This window comes from Lynx canadensis, chromosome A1 (assembly GCF_007474595.2).
Source record: "Lynx canadensis isolate LIC74 chromosome A1, mLynCan4.pri.v2, whole genome shotgun sequence".
Classification (NCBI taxonomy): Eukaryota; Metazoa; Chordata; class Mammalia; order Carnivora; family Felidae; genus Lynx; species Lynx canadensis.
The window spans coordinates 78485312-78497495 of NC_044303.2; the positions used below are offsets into that span (position 1 = coordinate 78485312).

Sequence of the window (12184 nt, forward strand, 5' to 3'; positions counted from 1 at the left end):
CGATGAGACTACAGTGTGGTGAGCAAGGGGGTAAGTGATAGGAAATCAAGTCAGAGAGCTAACAGAAGATGGGTAATCGGGGCCACCTCCAATGGACCATTTATGACTTTGGAAGTTATGAGTGATGGGGATTCAGTAGTTTTGGTTAGTGGAGGAACATGAATTGACTGCATCTTTGAAAGTAAAAGTGAGTGTCCTCGAGAGCTGACAGTAGTGGAGTAAGAGTGCAAAAGGGAAGGCCAGTGAGAAGGTGATGGTGGTCGGTGAATAATGGTGGCAGGTTACTGGGAAAAGTGGTGACAGGTCATATTCTGGATTATTTGGAAGCTCCAGGCAACAAGATTTTCTGTGAATTGGAAACATGAGAACAGACGGAACCAAGGATGACAGCATGGTTTTCAGCTTGAGCAGCTGGGTGAATAGATGCACCATTTTGTGAGGAGGGGAACACTGGGGAGGAACGTTAAGTGTATTGCAGAAATCCAGAGTTCTGAACAGAACACTTGTGAATTGTTAGGTAATCTAAATGACTGCAAAATAATCCTGAGGTCTGTAAATAGGACAGTTGTTCAGACTGAGTGGTGAGCACGTGCATTCATTACGCCATTCTCTTTCATATTTTAAAATGTTTTCTATGAGAAATATTTTATAGTTCTAGTTAGACACATTAAGTACGAGAGGCTCATTAGACTTCATGTGGAGACGTTATGTGGATACATACACGAACGTGAGTTCAGCAAAGAAACCAGGGCTAAAAATACATGGGAGTTATCAGCATATTTAAAGTCAGGGGATGGATGAGAATGTGTAGAGAGTGAGTAAAGACAGAAAACAGGTCCAGTACTAAGAAAATGAACTCCCCAACATTTAGAGATGGGAAAGAGAAGAATCTAGAAAGGCATTTTGCCAAGTTTTTGAAATGCGTATCCATTTACTAAAAAAATATGTACCTTTGGGGGTGCCTGGGTGGCTTGGTCGGTTAAGCGTCCGACTTTGGCTCAGGTCATGATCTCGCGGTCCATGAGTTCAGGCCCCGCGTCAGGCTCTGTGCTGACAGCTCAGAGCCTGGAGCCTGTTTCGCATTCTGTGTCTCCCTCTCTCTCTGCCCCTCCCCTGTTCATGCTCTGTGTCTGTCTCAAAAATAAATAAACGTTAAAAAAAATTTTTTAAATAAATAAAAAATATGTACCTTTGAATCAGCAATTCCATTCTAAGGATGTATAAGAAAAAAACAGGACTAGAATACACAGACTACAGTACAGATTGATTACAATGTTCGTTAGGAAAACAAAAAGGTGGCAAGGTCAAATAACCTAGAAGTCGAACAATAATGGGCTAGCTGAACACATTACACTACATTCAATGGTATAGTGAACAGCAATTTAAAGTGATGTAGGCATATTTTAGTGGCCTGCCTGTAAATTCTCCCACTGAGAAAAGCTGATCAAATAAAACATTATAGTTTTACACTTTTCTGTTACACTGTAAATCCGTGTTTTGTGCTTTCCTTACCATCAAAAACCTGAAGTACTGAATGTTATTGTCTTTGGTGGTAAAATTATGTACTTTTCTTTCCACTGCACTTACTGGTTATCTATTTTGTAGTTTTTCTCACTAGGTATTATAAAAATATGCACATTTAATTTTTAATGCATTTTTAATTTTTTTTTAATTTTCTTTTTGAGAGAGAGAGAGAGAGAGAGAGAGCGTGCACATGAGCATGGGAGGGGCAGAGAGAGGGAGACACACAATCCTAAGCAGGCTCCAGGCTCTGAGCTGTCAGCACAGCCCTGACGTGGGGCTCAAACTCATCAACCGTGAGACCATGACCTGAGCCAAAGTCGGATGCTTAACCAACTGTATCACCCAGGTGCCCCAAGTTTAAATTTTTAATAAAGTTCATTCAATAATATGAAACACAAAGGACCTCAAATAGGAACCTGATTTGAATCAGTCAAAAATTATAGATACCATAGTATCTAATCTGATTGAAATAACTATTACAAATTGTCTCAAAATAAATACATCATAGGGGTGGCTCAGTTGGTTAAGCATCTGACTCTTGATTTCACCTGAGGTCATGATCTCACAGTTCCTGAGTTGGAGCCCTGCATCGTGCTCTGTGCTGACAACGTGGAGCCTGTTTGGGATTCCCTCTCTCCTCCTCTCTGGCTCAAGCTCGTGCTCTCTCTCAAAATCAATCAATCCATCAACCACCATAAATTTCAATAGCATATTAAATATTTTATTTAAATTAAGAAATAAAATTACATTTGTTACACCATTTCAATAAAATCTAAAACTACATACAAATAATCTATACACAGTTCCTTGGGTTCCATATTTTAAGTATTTCAGAGGTGTCATGAAAATATATTTTTCATAATGAATACACTGTATTCCAAAATTTAGTATATAAATCCAGACATAATATATATTATATACACTGAATTTAAATAACCTAAGATAAAAATCATTTTAAATAGAGCAATTTACCTCTCTGTAATGAAAGTCCCAACACAGGCTATTTTGACATGTGGATTACATCTAGGAAAATCACTCTTTGTGAATACTATTCATCTTGGAGTAAAGTTCACATAAAAACATGGTCTTTGAAACATGCTCTATTTTAGAGAAACAATAAATGTGGGCCCAATACTTGCAAAATGGTAAGTTTCTTTTAATCAAACTGATCTAATTTTAAGTTTTTAGACCATCAAGTCTCATTCAATTTCCCCTAATTTACCTAGTTACATCAGTAACAGGTTTCATTTATGAGCTTGCCCTTAACCCTAAAAAACAAATTTGTTTACAACATTTCAAACTTAAAAGAATTTTAGTCTTCAATTTAAGATATATTTTTACAAGTCTAACTATAACAATTCTTCTTTCTTGCAATGCTTTATTATATAACAACTATTAAAATTTTTATTTGACTCCAGAAAATCCATTTAGATCAATGCTTTTAATGACTCTAAAAGCTTCTGAATGTATTTTATTAATATTGGAGTCAAAATTCTAGATTTCTATAGGGATATTATATCAACACCTCTTCTTTAAACTGTTTATTTCATCTTGGTTTTAAAAGTCATCAAATATTACACTGCTAAAAGATTTTTTTTCTTTCTTGGCTTTGGGCTATTCAGGGTCTTACCTATCTCAAAACTTAAAAATATTGTTTTCCTATTCTAATAATACCATTTAAGCATAAATTTGAAGGGATAAAAACAAAATGTAGTTTAAAATTTTATCTTTACCACCTGTTACGACGTGTCCACCAGATCACAGGCTTTCCTCACTAGAAAAGCTAGCTTTAAACCAAATACTGATTTTCCTCCTGCAATTCACACTTGTCTATTGAATCAGTTACCCAATCTTGTTGCAGGATTTTAAATTTTCTCTTAAGAGTTCTTCGAAAAGCTTTCAAATCTGCAACACGACTATGATCCTCCCCAATGATTACATGAGACACTCCCTGAGCTAAACAAGAAACTACTTTTGCTCCATGAAATCGAAGTTCCAAAGCTGTAAAAGCTAACCTTGTCCCCTCGATTTTGGTACTCAGGTCATTAACAACAGCATACAAGTCCAAATAAATAATGTGGTGTCGAAACATACTGAGTGGGGAGTGGTCCCAGGAATATCGATATTCTAAATTAGCAATCATGGAAGCTGTTTCTCCAGGACTTTGTTCGCCGGAATTTTTAATTCCTGAGAACACTTCTTTCAGTTGGTTCAAATCTGTATCAACGAAATAACTATCACCATAACAATCATATTCACGGGCAAAATGCTGCTTCGTCGATGGGCACATATGAATCATAAAGCGAGGTTGCCATGGAACACAGCTTTTGGTCTTAAAACACTCTAACAGCCACTCAGGCTTGACAACATCATGTTCATTGGAAGAAATTATGTTTTTCACCCTGATGTTCTCGGACCCTGCAATCACACAGTAGGTGTCTGGGCCTGGATTTTGTACTATATAACCACCAAATTCCGCAAGTCTGTTCTCCAGATCGGGCTTTGGATGGCTGTTTGTTCCACTCATAACACAAAACTCCACATCTTCAAATACATTAGAAACTTTGTTTACATTAGAAAGGTTAGGTGCTTTTAGGTGCTCAATGATTCCAACAACTTTCTTGATCCTTGGGGCAGCTTTCCGCCTCTTCTCTTGTGGTTCATCATCACCACCGACATAAAGGTGTTTGGACGCAAGCTTTCCAGATGCTTTCCCTCGAAGTTGTTCTAAGTCATCTAGGGTGGTACATTCATACCACTCTTTGTCTTCTCTGATCTTTTCAATTCGGGGGAAACGCAAGGTGCAGCCAGTTTTATACATCTCACTGGGGACGATCTCTGTTGCTTTAATCTGAACGATGACAGAATGACAAGGCTCGATGTACACTTCTGGCTTCTCTGTTCCACATAAGATACTACTTGGTGGAGCTTTTTTATGAAAAGGCTTCCAATGCTTGGCCAATTTCAAACCCAGATCATACAGTTCTTTCATGGTATAACCTGAACCAACACGACAGAGAGTGTGAAACATGGAGGGTTTTTCACCAGGAGGAGGTTTCTCTGCTACAGCACACAGAAAATGAGACATCATTCCGCCTCGCGAACCTTTACCCCAATAGCCCCCCACAATTAAGGTGTCCAGTTCATCCATCAACCCATCGACATACTCTGGTTTAATTTTTAACCATCCTTCACCTCTTTTGTCTGGCTTGTAAATGGATAGAGGATGTTTGATCATGATTCCCTCTTCTCTTTTGTCTATTGCTTCATTCAAAGCATCAATTACTTCTTTCTTTGTATGAGCTTGTGTTTTTTGCACTATGTCTATCCTACCTGGTATTGGTGTAAAAACACTAGTGAGAATGTCGTACCTCTTTTTCAGGGTCTCACGCCCTAGCTTTTTATTATTAACCATCAGTACGTCAAAAACACAGTAACAAGTTTGCAGATCGGAATCTTCCACCATTCTCTTGATATCGAACTTATTCCCCTTTTGCATAAAAGTTTGTGTATTAGGGTTGAAGGCCATCATCTCACCATCCAGGATACAGGTTTGCACGTCTGTTTTGAATGCACTGTGAATGAATGGTGTAAGAGAGCCTTCCCGTGGAGAATCTCCAAACTGATCTGTATAGTTAAACCCGTTCCGGGAGAAGTACTGATACACATCCCCATCCTTGTGCATTTGCATACGCTCACCGTCTAGCTTGGTCTCAATGTAGAAACTCTGGTGTTTCATGTCCTTCTCAATTCTCTCAATATCTGCTATGGCAGCCAGCATTGGTTTAAAGGCAGAGAATAAAGTGATAGAAATATCACTAAGTCCGACGGAAGGATCGTGCAGTTGCCTACAGACTTTTTCAAGATCCGTGGTGACATTATGCAACTCGGCAGCATCATTGTGGAAAGCAGAAAATACAGATTGCTCACTAAAGCCAAGTTTCAAGTCCTTTACTATCATCCGTATAAGCCACTTTTGTTCCAGTGCTGAACTCTGACTTATAAGCTGAAGAAGACTCTTTTTTATTAGGTCCTTTCTTCTGGCAGAATTATTGCTGGCAATTGAGTCTAAAAGGTCATTTACTTGCTGTACTGTTAAACTTCCTTTCTGCAAACATCTTGGTTTCAACACGAAATACGCAATCATCGCAAAGTCTCCAGCATCTCCACGAGTTCCAGTGGGTGTCCTGTAATTTAAAAGCTTAAGGGCATCTTTTCCTTCTCTAGGTAAATTAAGCAATTCAATATAAAGTTTAGCAAGCATGGTTTCTTTGATTCCATAGGCCATTCTTTCTCTTTCGAGCTGAGGGAGAATAAGTCTCATTGCTGGATAAAAAGAGTCCCTGACATCTTTTTGGTTCTTATGAAGGGCATCATGAAATCTTCTCCAAGAATCTAAAAATTCCCTGAAGTGTCTGATTTTTTCTGCCCGTCCTTTACTTTTCTGTATTCGTTCTAAAGTTGAACATAAATCTGCAAAAGGAACGTGAGACGCAACAGTTTGTGAAGTCTGTGGGGTAGCCATAGAAGCGATGTGGAATCCTCTGGTTTAGCTAATAAGGAAAAAAGAAGAACTTTAAGTCAAAGATAAACTTCAACTGAATATTTAACGTAAAGATTTCACAGACAGTGCTTCGTTCGTGATAAAAGATTTATCAACATTTGCAAAATGAAAGTGAATCAATGCTTATAAATTCTGTCCCTTTTCCACCTCTACATTTAATGAAAATCAACTACTTTACTTCAATTCTATTCCGTATTTATTACTAAAAGTATCAGCAGCCCCACTCACTACATTAGCAATATTGAAATCGACTACCTCGTCTTTCTCCGTAAACTCCAACTTCTATTGAATTAACTATTCCATTCCTTATTCAGTGCATGATGCAAAAGAATAACAACAGAAAAAGAAGACTCAATGCATTTCATTTCTGGCCTTCTGAGGTAAGGCCTTTCCTTTTATTTCTCCTCTTTTTCTGTCAGACTACCACACAGCCTCAGAAACAGATGTTTCTAACAAACCACCAGCTCATGGAATTGAATTTGGCTTTGCAGGAAGTTTGGACTCCTACACAGGTAGGAGTTCACCACAAAAAAAAAAAAGCCCAAAAAACAAACAAACAAAAAAACCCCCCAAAACAACTACCTTCTTCTTTAGGCCAAACAAAGCCTATGTCTGTCTGTGTTCACTTTCACATCACCACTAGCTTTACCCAATCATTCCAATCAATATTCAAAACCCAACTCAAAACAACTTCCACCTGAAATCCTTACTTGACTTACCTCTTCTATTTTGTCTAACTGTTTACAGCTTCATAAATTTAAATTCAGTAGTACATTTTTTGGGTTCATATTTTCATCTCATGCCTGTTACCCCTAACAATTCACCGACCACATATCCACCAGGCACCGTGCTATGTTTCTGCTTTAAGAGAGCATATGTTCTGTAAAGAAAAAGGGGGTATGATGGAACTAATTACAAAATGCTAAGTGCTGCAACAAAAGTAAATTGTCACGAGACAGTTGTCCACTGAAGTATCTTCTAAAGTCAGAGGAAATAATGAGTACCTTGCTGGGCTAGGGTCTAGACTATTTCCTAAAGTGGTCACCACAAGTGTGAAATTTCCTTAAAGTTTCAAATATTCATGCAAGTCCTATTAGAGTCTATAAGATATCAGAGCTACTATGTGATGTAAACCATAGAACACTAAAATCAACTAACTTTTCCAAAAAAGACTTCAAGAAGGGGCTCCTGGGTGGCTCAGTCAGCTGAGCATCCAACTCTTGATTTCGGCTCAGGTCATGATCTCAGGGTCGTGAAACCCAGCCCCGTGTCGGGCTCCATGCTGAGCGTGGAGCCTGTTTAAGATTCTCTCTCCTTCTGCCTCTCTTCCGCACACACACGCACTCTCCAAAAAAACCAAAGACTTCACGTAAAATGTGTGTTCTGGGAATAAAAACCATGTTTTATCTTGTGGTTTCAGACACCTCCTGATACATCCCCGTCAAGCCTCAGAGCAGCTGCACAGGGAGGAGGGAGCCCCGTAGCGGTCTCAGGGACGGTGAGATTCCCCCACAGCAGCAAACAAGCCACAGGCACCATCAGTACCAGGCTACATTGCCTAACATCTGGCGTAAGAAATCACATGGCTGGTTATGGTACAGCCGTTACTACCCCACCAGTCTCCTGAGGTCAGGAGTTGTAATTTGTGTCAGTAGTGCCTGGCACTTAGTAGGTTTGTTTGCTGAACGAATTACTCAACATCTAGAGTGGAGTTCCTGGAAAAGCACACGAGAAAAGGCCAGGGGCTGATTGCATTCACTCCCCACTATGCCTGGTGGGATTCAGTCTGGTCAAAACCATTTAGCAGCTATGACTGCACAGGGCAAGTTCCACAACAGCCATTTGGTGGCCTTTAGGGGAAAAGGCTCCACTTCTCAGTCGAATTCCTAACAAAGGAAACTCAACTTCTGTCGGGTCAGTTAAGACCAAGAAATAAACCCATGAGAGACAACTTTCCTGAGACTTTTGTCTTTGAATACAGTAACTGCTTCCTCTTGAGGTGTCTTATCAGCATAACGGACTGAACCACCTGCTTACGTTTACTGTCTTACTTCGCAAAACATGCCCCCTTAAGTCAGTACGCTGTGGTATATAATGTTATATTTACAACCCATATATGATGTCTAAAAAAATGAAGAATGTTGAGAAATTCTTCTTTGAATGTACAAGGTGGGAATACAGTTTCTGATCTATCTGAATATTCTACTTGGTCTCAGTTTCCTTCAACAAGTTCCAGGCAAAGACTCAAATTACTTTATAACAACACTGAAATCTAGGTAATGGGGCGGACACCCATGTATGCCAAAACTGCTATAAATACAACAAGGATTCCAAAACTAGTAACAAATGAACAGGTTTAAATATTTTTACTCATTAAAATTGTACCACTGCTTTTACATGTTCCCTAATTTTATCTTCTGGATTCTGGGTTTGTTAGTTGATGTTTTTGACTTGTGGTTTGTGGTTAGGGTTCAGGCTTCACAGAGTCCAATGTTAGTTCAATTCTAGACTCAAAACTTAACAGCTGTGTGACATGGGGAAACCACTTAATTTCTCTGAGAGTCAGTGTCCTTAAGTGAAAAATGGGGTTAATAACTGCAGATGGTAACAGGAGGATGAACTCAGATAATTTACATAAGGTGCTTAACACAGTAGTTGGTAGCTGGTAAATCCTTGATCAATTTTAGGACTATACTACTTGTTGACGCAAGTAACACTTAAAATATAAATATTATAAAATATTAAGGAAATAAGGGAGGGATATGATTCGCTTTTTGATAAAGAATAAGCAACTTTCAAGAGAATGAATACAGATCATTGATATTACAATAATGACTCATCGTCCATTCAGCAACTGCCTATATTATCCTAAAGTGACACAATGAAACATACCAGCAAGGTTGCATTCAGTGAATAGGATGCTTTAGTGCTATTTGACTGCAGAGAAAGTGACTGGTACAATTTAAGTTTCCTCCTGCAGCCCCTTCAAGAAGATGTGCTTCCCTGTGAGACAAGGGGTTTACAGCAGCCTTTACACACTTGTGATATTTGGGGAGACTCTAAACGGAGAGAAACTTGTGATAGGAAAAAGCCAGAAGGCTGTGGGAGCCAGGAGGTTGACAGAAGACCAAAAGTAAGAAGAGAAATAAGGTGGTTCTCTCTAAGGATACTGTATCTCTCTCCAACTGCACCGGGACAGGCCTGCAAAATCTCTGGAGGGGTCCACACCACTCCCCCAACCCCGCAAATAAAACCCGCAACGGATCCGGGGTGAACTGGCACCGGCTTGGGGGGAGGGGGTCCCCAGAACCAGACAGTCCGCAACCACAGCATCACAGCAGCCAGCTGCGTTCCCAAGAGGCAGGCCCCTCGCCCTCGCATCCCAAGGGTGCGGGTCTAGACCCAGAACCCCGAACCAAAGACCCGGCTTCCACCGCAGCGCGGTCGCCAGGGCGGCCCGCGAACCCTCACCTGCGACTCCAGCCGGGGCGAATGGGCCGAAAGACTTCCTGTCCTGAAACAAGAAAAAAACTTTAAAGACTATAAGCAGTCGGTGGGCCGAAAAGACGCGGGGTGGTCCCCTCCGGCTTGGGTCACCCCAGCCCAGTGTCTGTCTGCCAAACGTAACCCACCCCCGTTCGCTCCGGGGACTCCGAACCCCCTCCCGGGCCGCGCAGCCGCACAAATACCCCACAGGACGCGAAGCCCCAGGTGCCTTCTCCAAACCGGAAGCCGCAGCCCAGGGAGCCGGTTCCCCCAGCTGTTCCTGGCGCAGACGCAATCTCCACTTAAGGCCGGGGAGGCCCTGACATCGTGAAGACGCTTGCGCAGGCGCAGTCGCATCTGCGGGCCTTGAGGGCACAGGGATGATGTGCGCACGCGCAGTGACGTTCGGGTTGGGCACTGGTCCGCCTTGCATGGCTGAGGAGGACTCCAGGGAGCCTGGTGGCAGCGTGACCACAAATACAACTCCTGTTAGCCTCCCAAAGCAGCAGGTGCTCTTTGCCAGTGCTTCACCCATGAGAGTGGATTTTGTCTGAGCGAGGATTTTGTCTCCCAAGAGCACTTTGTGCACTGGCTCCTTCCTTGGAATGTGAACCTGAGTCTTCCCTGGCCTTGGTCTGCTCACTAGCAAGTGACAGCCTCATAGAGTTCTGTTTGCTGTTATGTAAACTGTACCAATACTCATCTCATCGGTTGCTTGTGAAAGTGCCCATAACTGAAAAGGGCATCTTGCCTCCCCAAACATCAGACGTTTCATGTAAGTGGAAAAATAGGCTTGTGCAAAATTGCTTAAGGCTGTCCTTTCCTATTTGTTTCTCATGATGGTACAGCTGGGATGTGAGTTCTTGTCTCCTAATACAGAAATAATACATAATTCATAAAAATACATAATATATAATTCATAATACAGACATAAAGAGTTGCATGCCTGGAAATCAACTATGGATTCTTCTAGTGTCTGTCCAAGGAGTCAAAATAAAATTATTTGGCAAATCTTCACTGAGCACCAACCATGGTATAGTAATTTGCTAGGCATTCAAGATTGAGATAAAAACAAACTCAGTCCTTACGTTCCAGGAACTGTTGATTTCTACTAATATTTTGGTTTGTCTTCTTTCATGGAGAACTGAAAAATTATCCATGACGATGGAAACACCTTTGAGAGTTATTTCCTCTTGCCATAAAATACTGTTGCTTCAAGGGGTGATATTTTAAGAAAGTGATATTTTGCTGCAACAGTCTCTGAGAACATTTTAGAGCTACTAAGTGCCCTTTGGGGTTGTCTAATGTTCAAAAATCTCATTTTACAAAACTGTCACTTATTTAATTCACAGCATTTGTTTGTAGCAGAGCTAGACTTAGCCCAACAACATTCAATTAATTTCCTTTTATGTCGAATGCACCTAAGTTATCCAAATATTTCTCTGAAATCAGCTATGAAGTTTACAAGTCACATGTTACTCTTTTGATGGCAATTTCTCCAACTACTATTCAACTGAATTATCAATTTATTTTGGAGTAGCACCCAACAATGTTGGTAACGGACCCCCCCACAAGAGTCCATCTTATGAAGGCATTTGTGCACATTTATATTTTGTTCAGCATCTACTGAGCTCCTATAACGTCAGAGTTTGCACTTTGTATTACTGATGGAAGAGAGGAACCATGGATTATGAAACCAAACTCCAAACTGATTCAAATCCTAGTCCATGATATTTTAGCCTTTCTAATCCTTGATTCAAAGATAATCAAGGGTTTTTTCATTAAGTATCTTCTAAAGTTGCTGTGACTATTAGTTTATTTACATTAAGTGGTCTACCTTAGTGTCTGGCATTTATCAGGTGACAAACAACAAGAAGCTAATATCGAGAGCCTGGCTTTGACCTGGAGCTCTCCATCTGACGGCAAGATACATGTTTTTTGTTTTGTTTTGTTTTGTTTTGTCTTGTTTTTTTAAATATGAAATATTCTTTGTATATATAAAATAGGGGACAGAGAATAGGGAATGACCAAGGCGGGGGGGGGGGGGGGATTAGACATCTGTAGATAAACAATTTAGTACAACTTGGTGCCTTGGGAAAGTGAAGGTAATGAAGCACCAGCTTCAAGGGCCCCTTTGTGTGGACACGTCCCAGGCCCTGGGCTCTAGCAGTGTTCCCTGGTCTTGTGCTTTTGGAAAAGTTGTAAAAGTAAGATAATTTTGCATTCCTGTTCTTTGGAAGGCCCTCTAAATCTCCTCACGTTCAGGCCTCACAAAACCTCCATCTGCCCGTGAAGGTCCATTCTGATAGAGGTAGGGGAGGGCTGGGTTGGGAGAAAACAGAAACAAAATAAGTTACGGATGCGTTTTTAAGGAAGTACCGGAACGCACGGTACATACCCCTCCTAACTCGATTGGCCAGACACGCTGTCTTAGGTAATTAATCCTAATCTGTGTACACGCTTAGAGCTGTGTCCCAAAGGGAAATCTGGTGCGTTACCAACACTCACCCTGGGGGCCTCGGATGATGGGCAGGAGGCCTCCAGGTGCCCCGGGCTCAGAAGCCGCCGGGTCCGGTGGCCCACCGCGAGTTCCAGCGTGCCGGCGGCCAG

The 12184-nt window shown here is 41.0% G+C and overlaps 1 protein-coding gene across 6 annotated transcripts; it reads right to left on the minus strand.

Moving 5' to 3' along the window:
• Positions 1-2205: 2205 nt before the first annotated feature.
• On the minus strand, positions 2206-12171 carry LIG4 (DNA ligase 4). Of its 6 annotated transcripts, none has more exons than XM_032592461.1 (4): positions 9778-11465; positions 9560-9602; positions 6808-6968; positions 2206-6077 (listed from the first exon to the last, which is right to left on the minus strand). In XM_032592461.1, the coding sequence occupies exon 4, from the start codon at positions 6047-6049 to the stop codon at positions 3314-3316; it is 2736 nt and encodes a 911-aa protein (XP_032448352.1). In that variant the 5' UTR covers positions 6050-6077; positions 6808-6968; positions 9560-9602; positions 9778-11465; the 3' UTR covers positions 2206-3313. The 6 variants fall into 6 exon arrangements, with proteins under 6 accessions (XP_032448352.1, XP_030169796.1, XP_030169787.1 ...); XM_030313936.1 differs by lacking the exon at positions 9778-11465 and adding an exon at positions 9721-9740; XM_030313927.1 differs by lacking the exon at positions 6808-6968.
• Positions 12172-12184: the final 13 nt, after the last annotated feature.

What these genes read in the sequence shown, in the direction of transcription:
- LIG4 (XM_030313959.1), bottom strand. Translation starts at nt 6,049, where the DNA reads ATGGCTACCCCACAGACTTCACAAACTGTTGCGTCTCACGTTCCTTTT.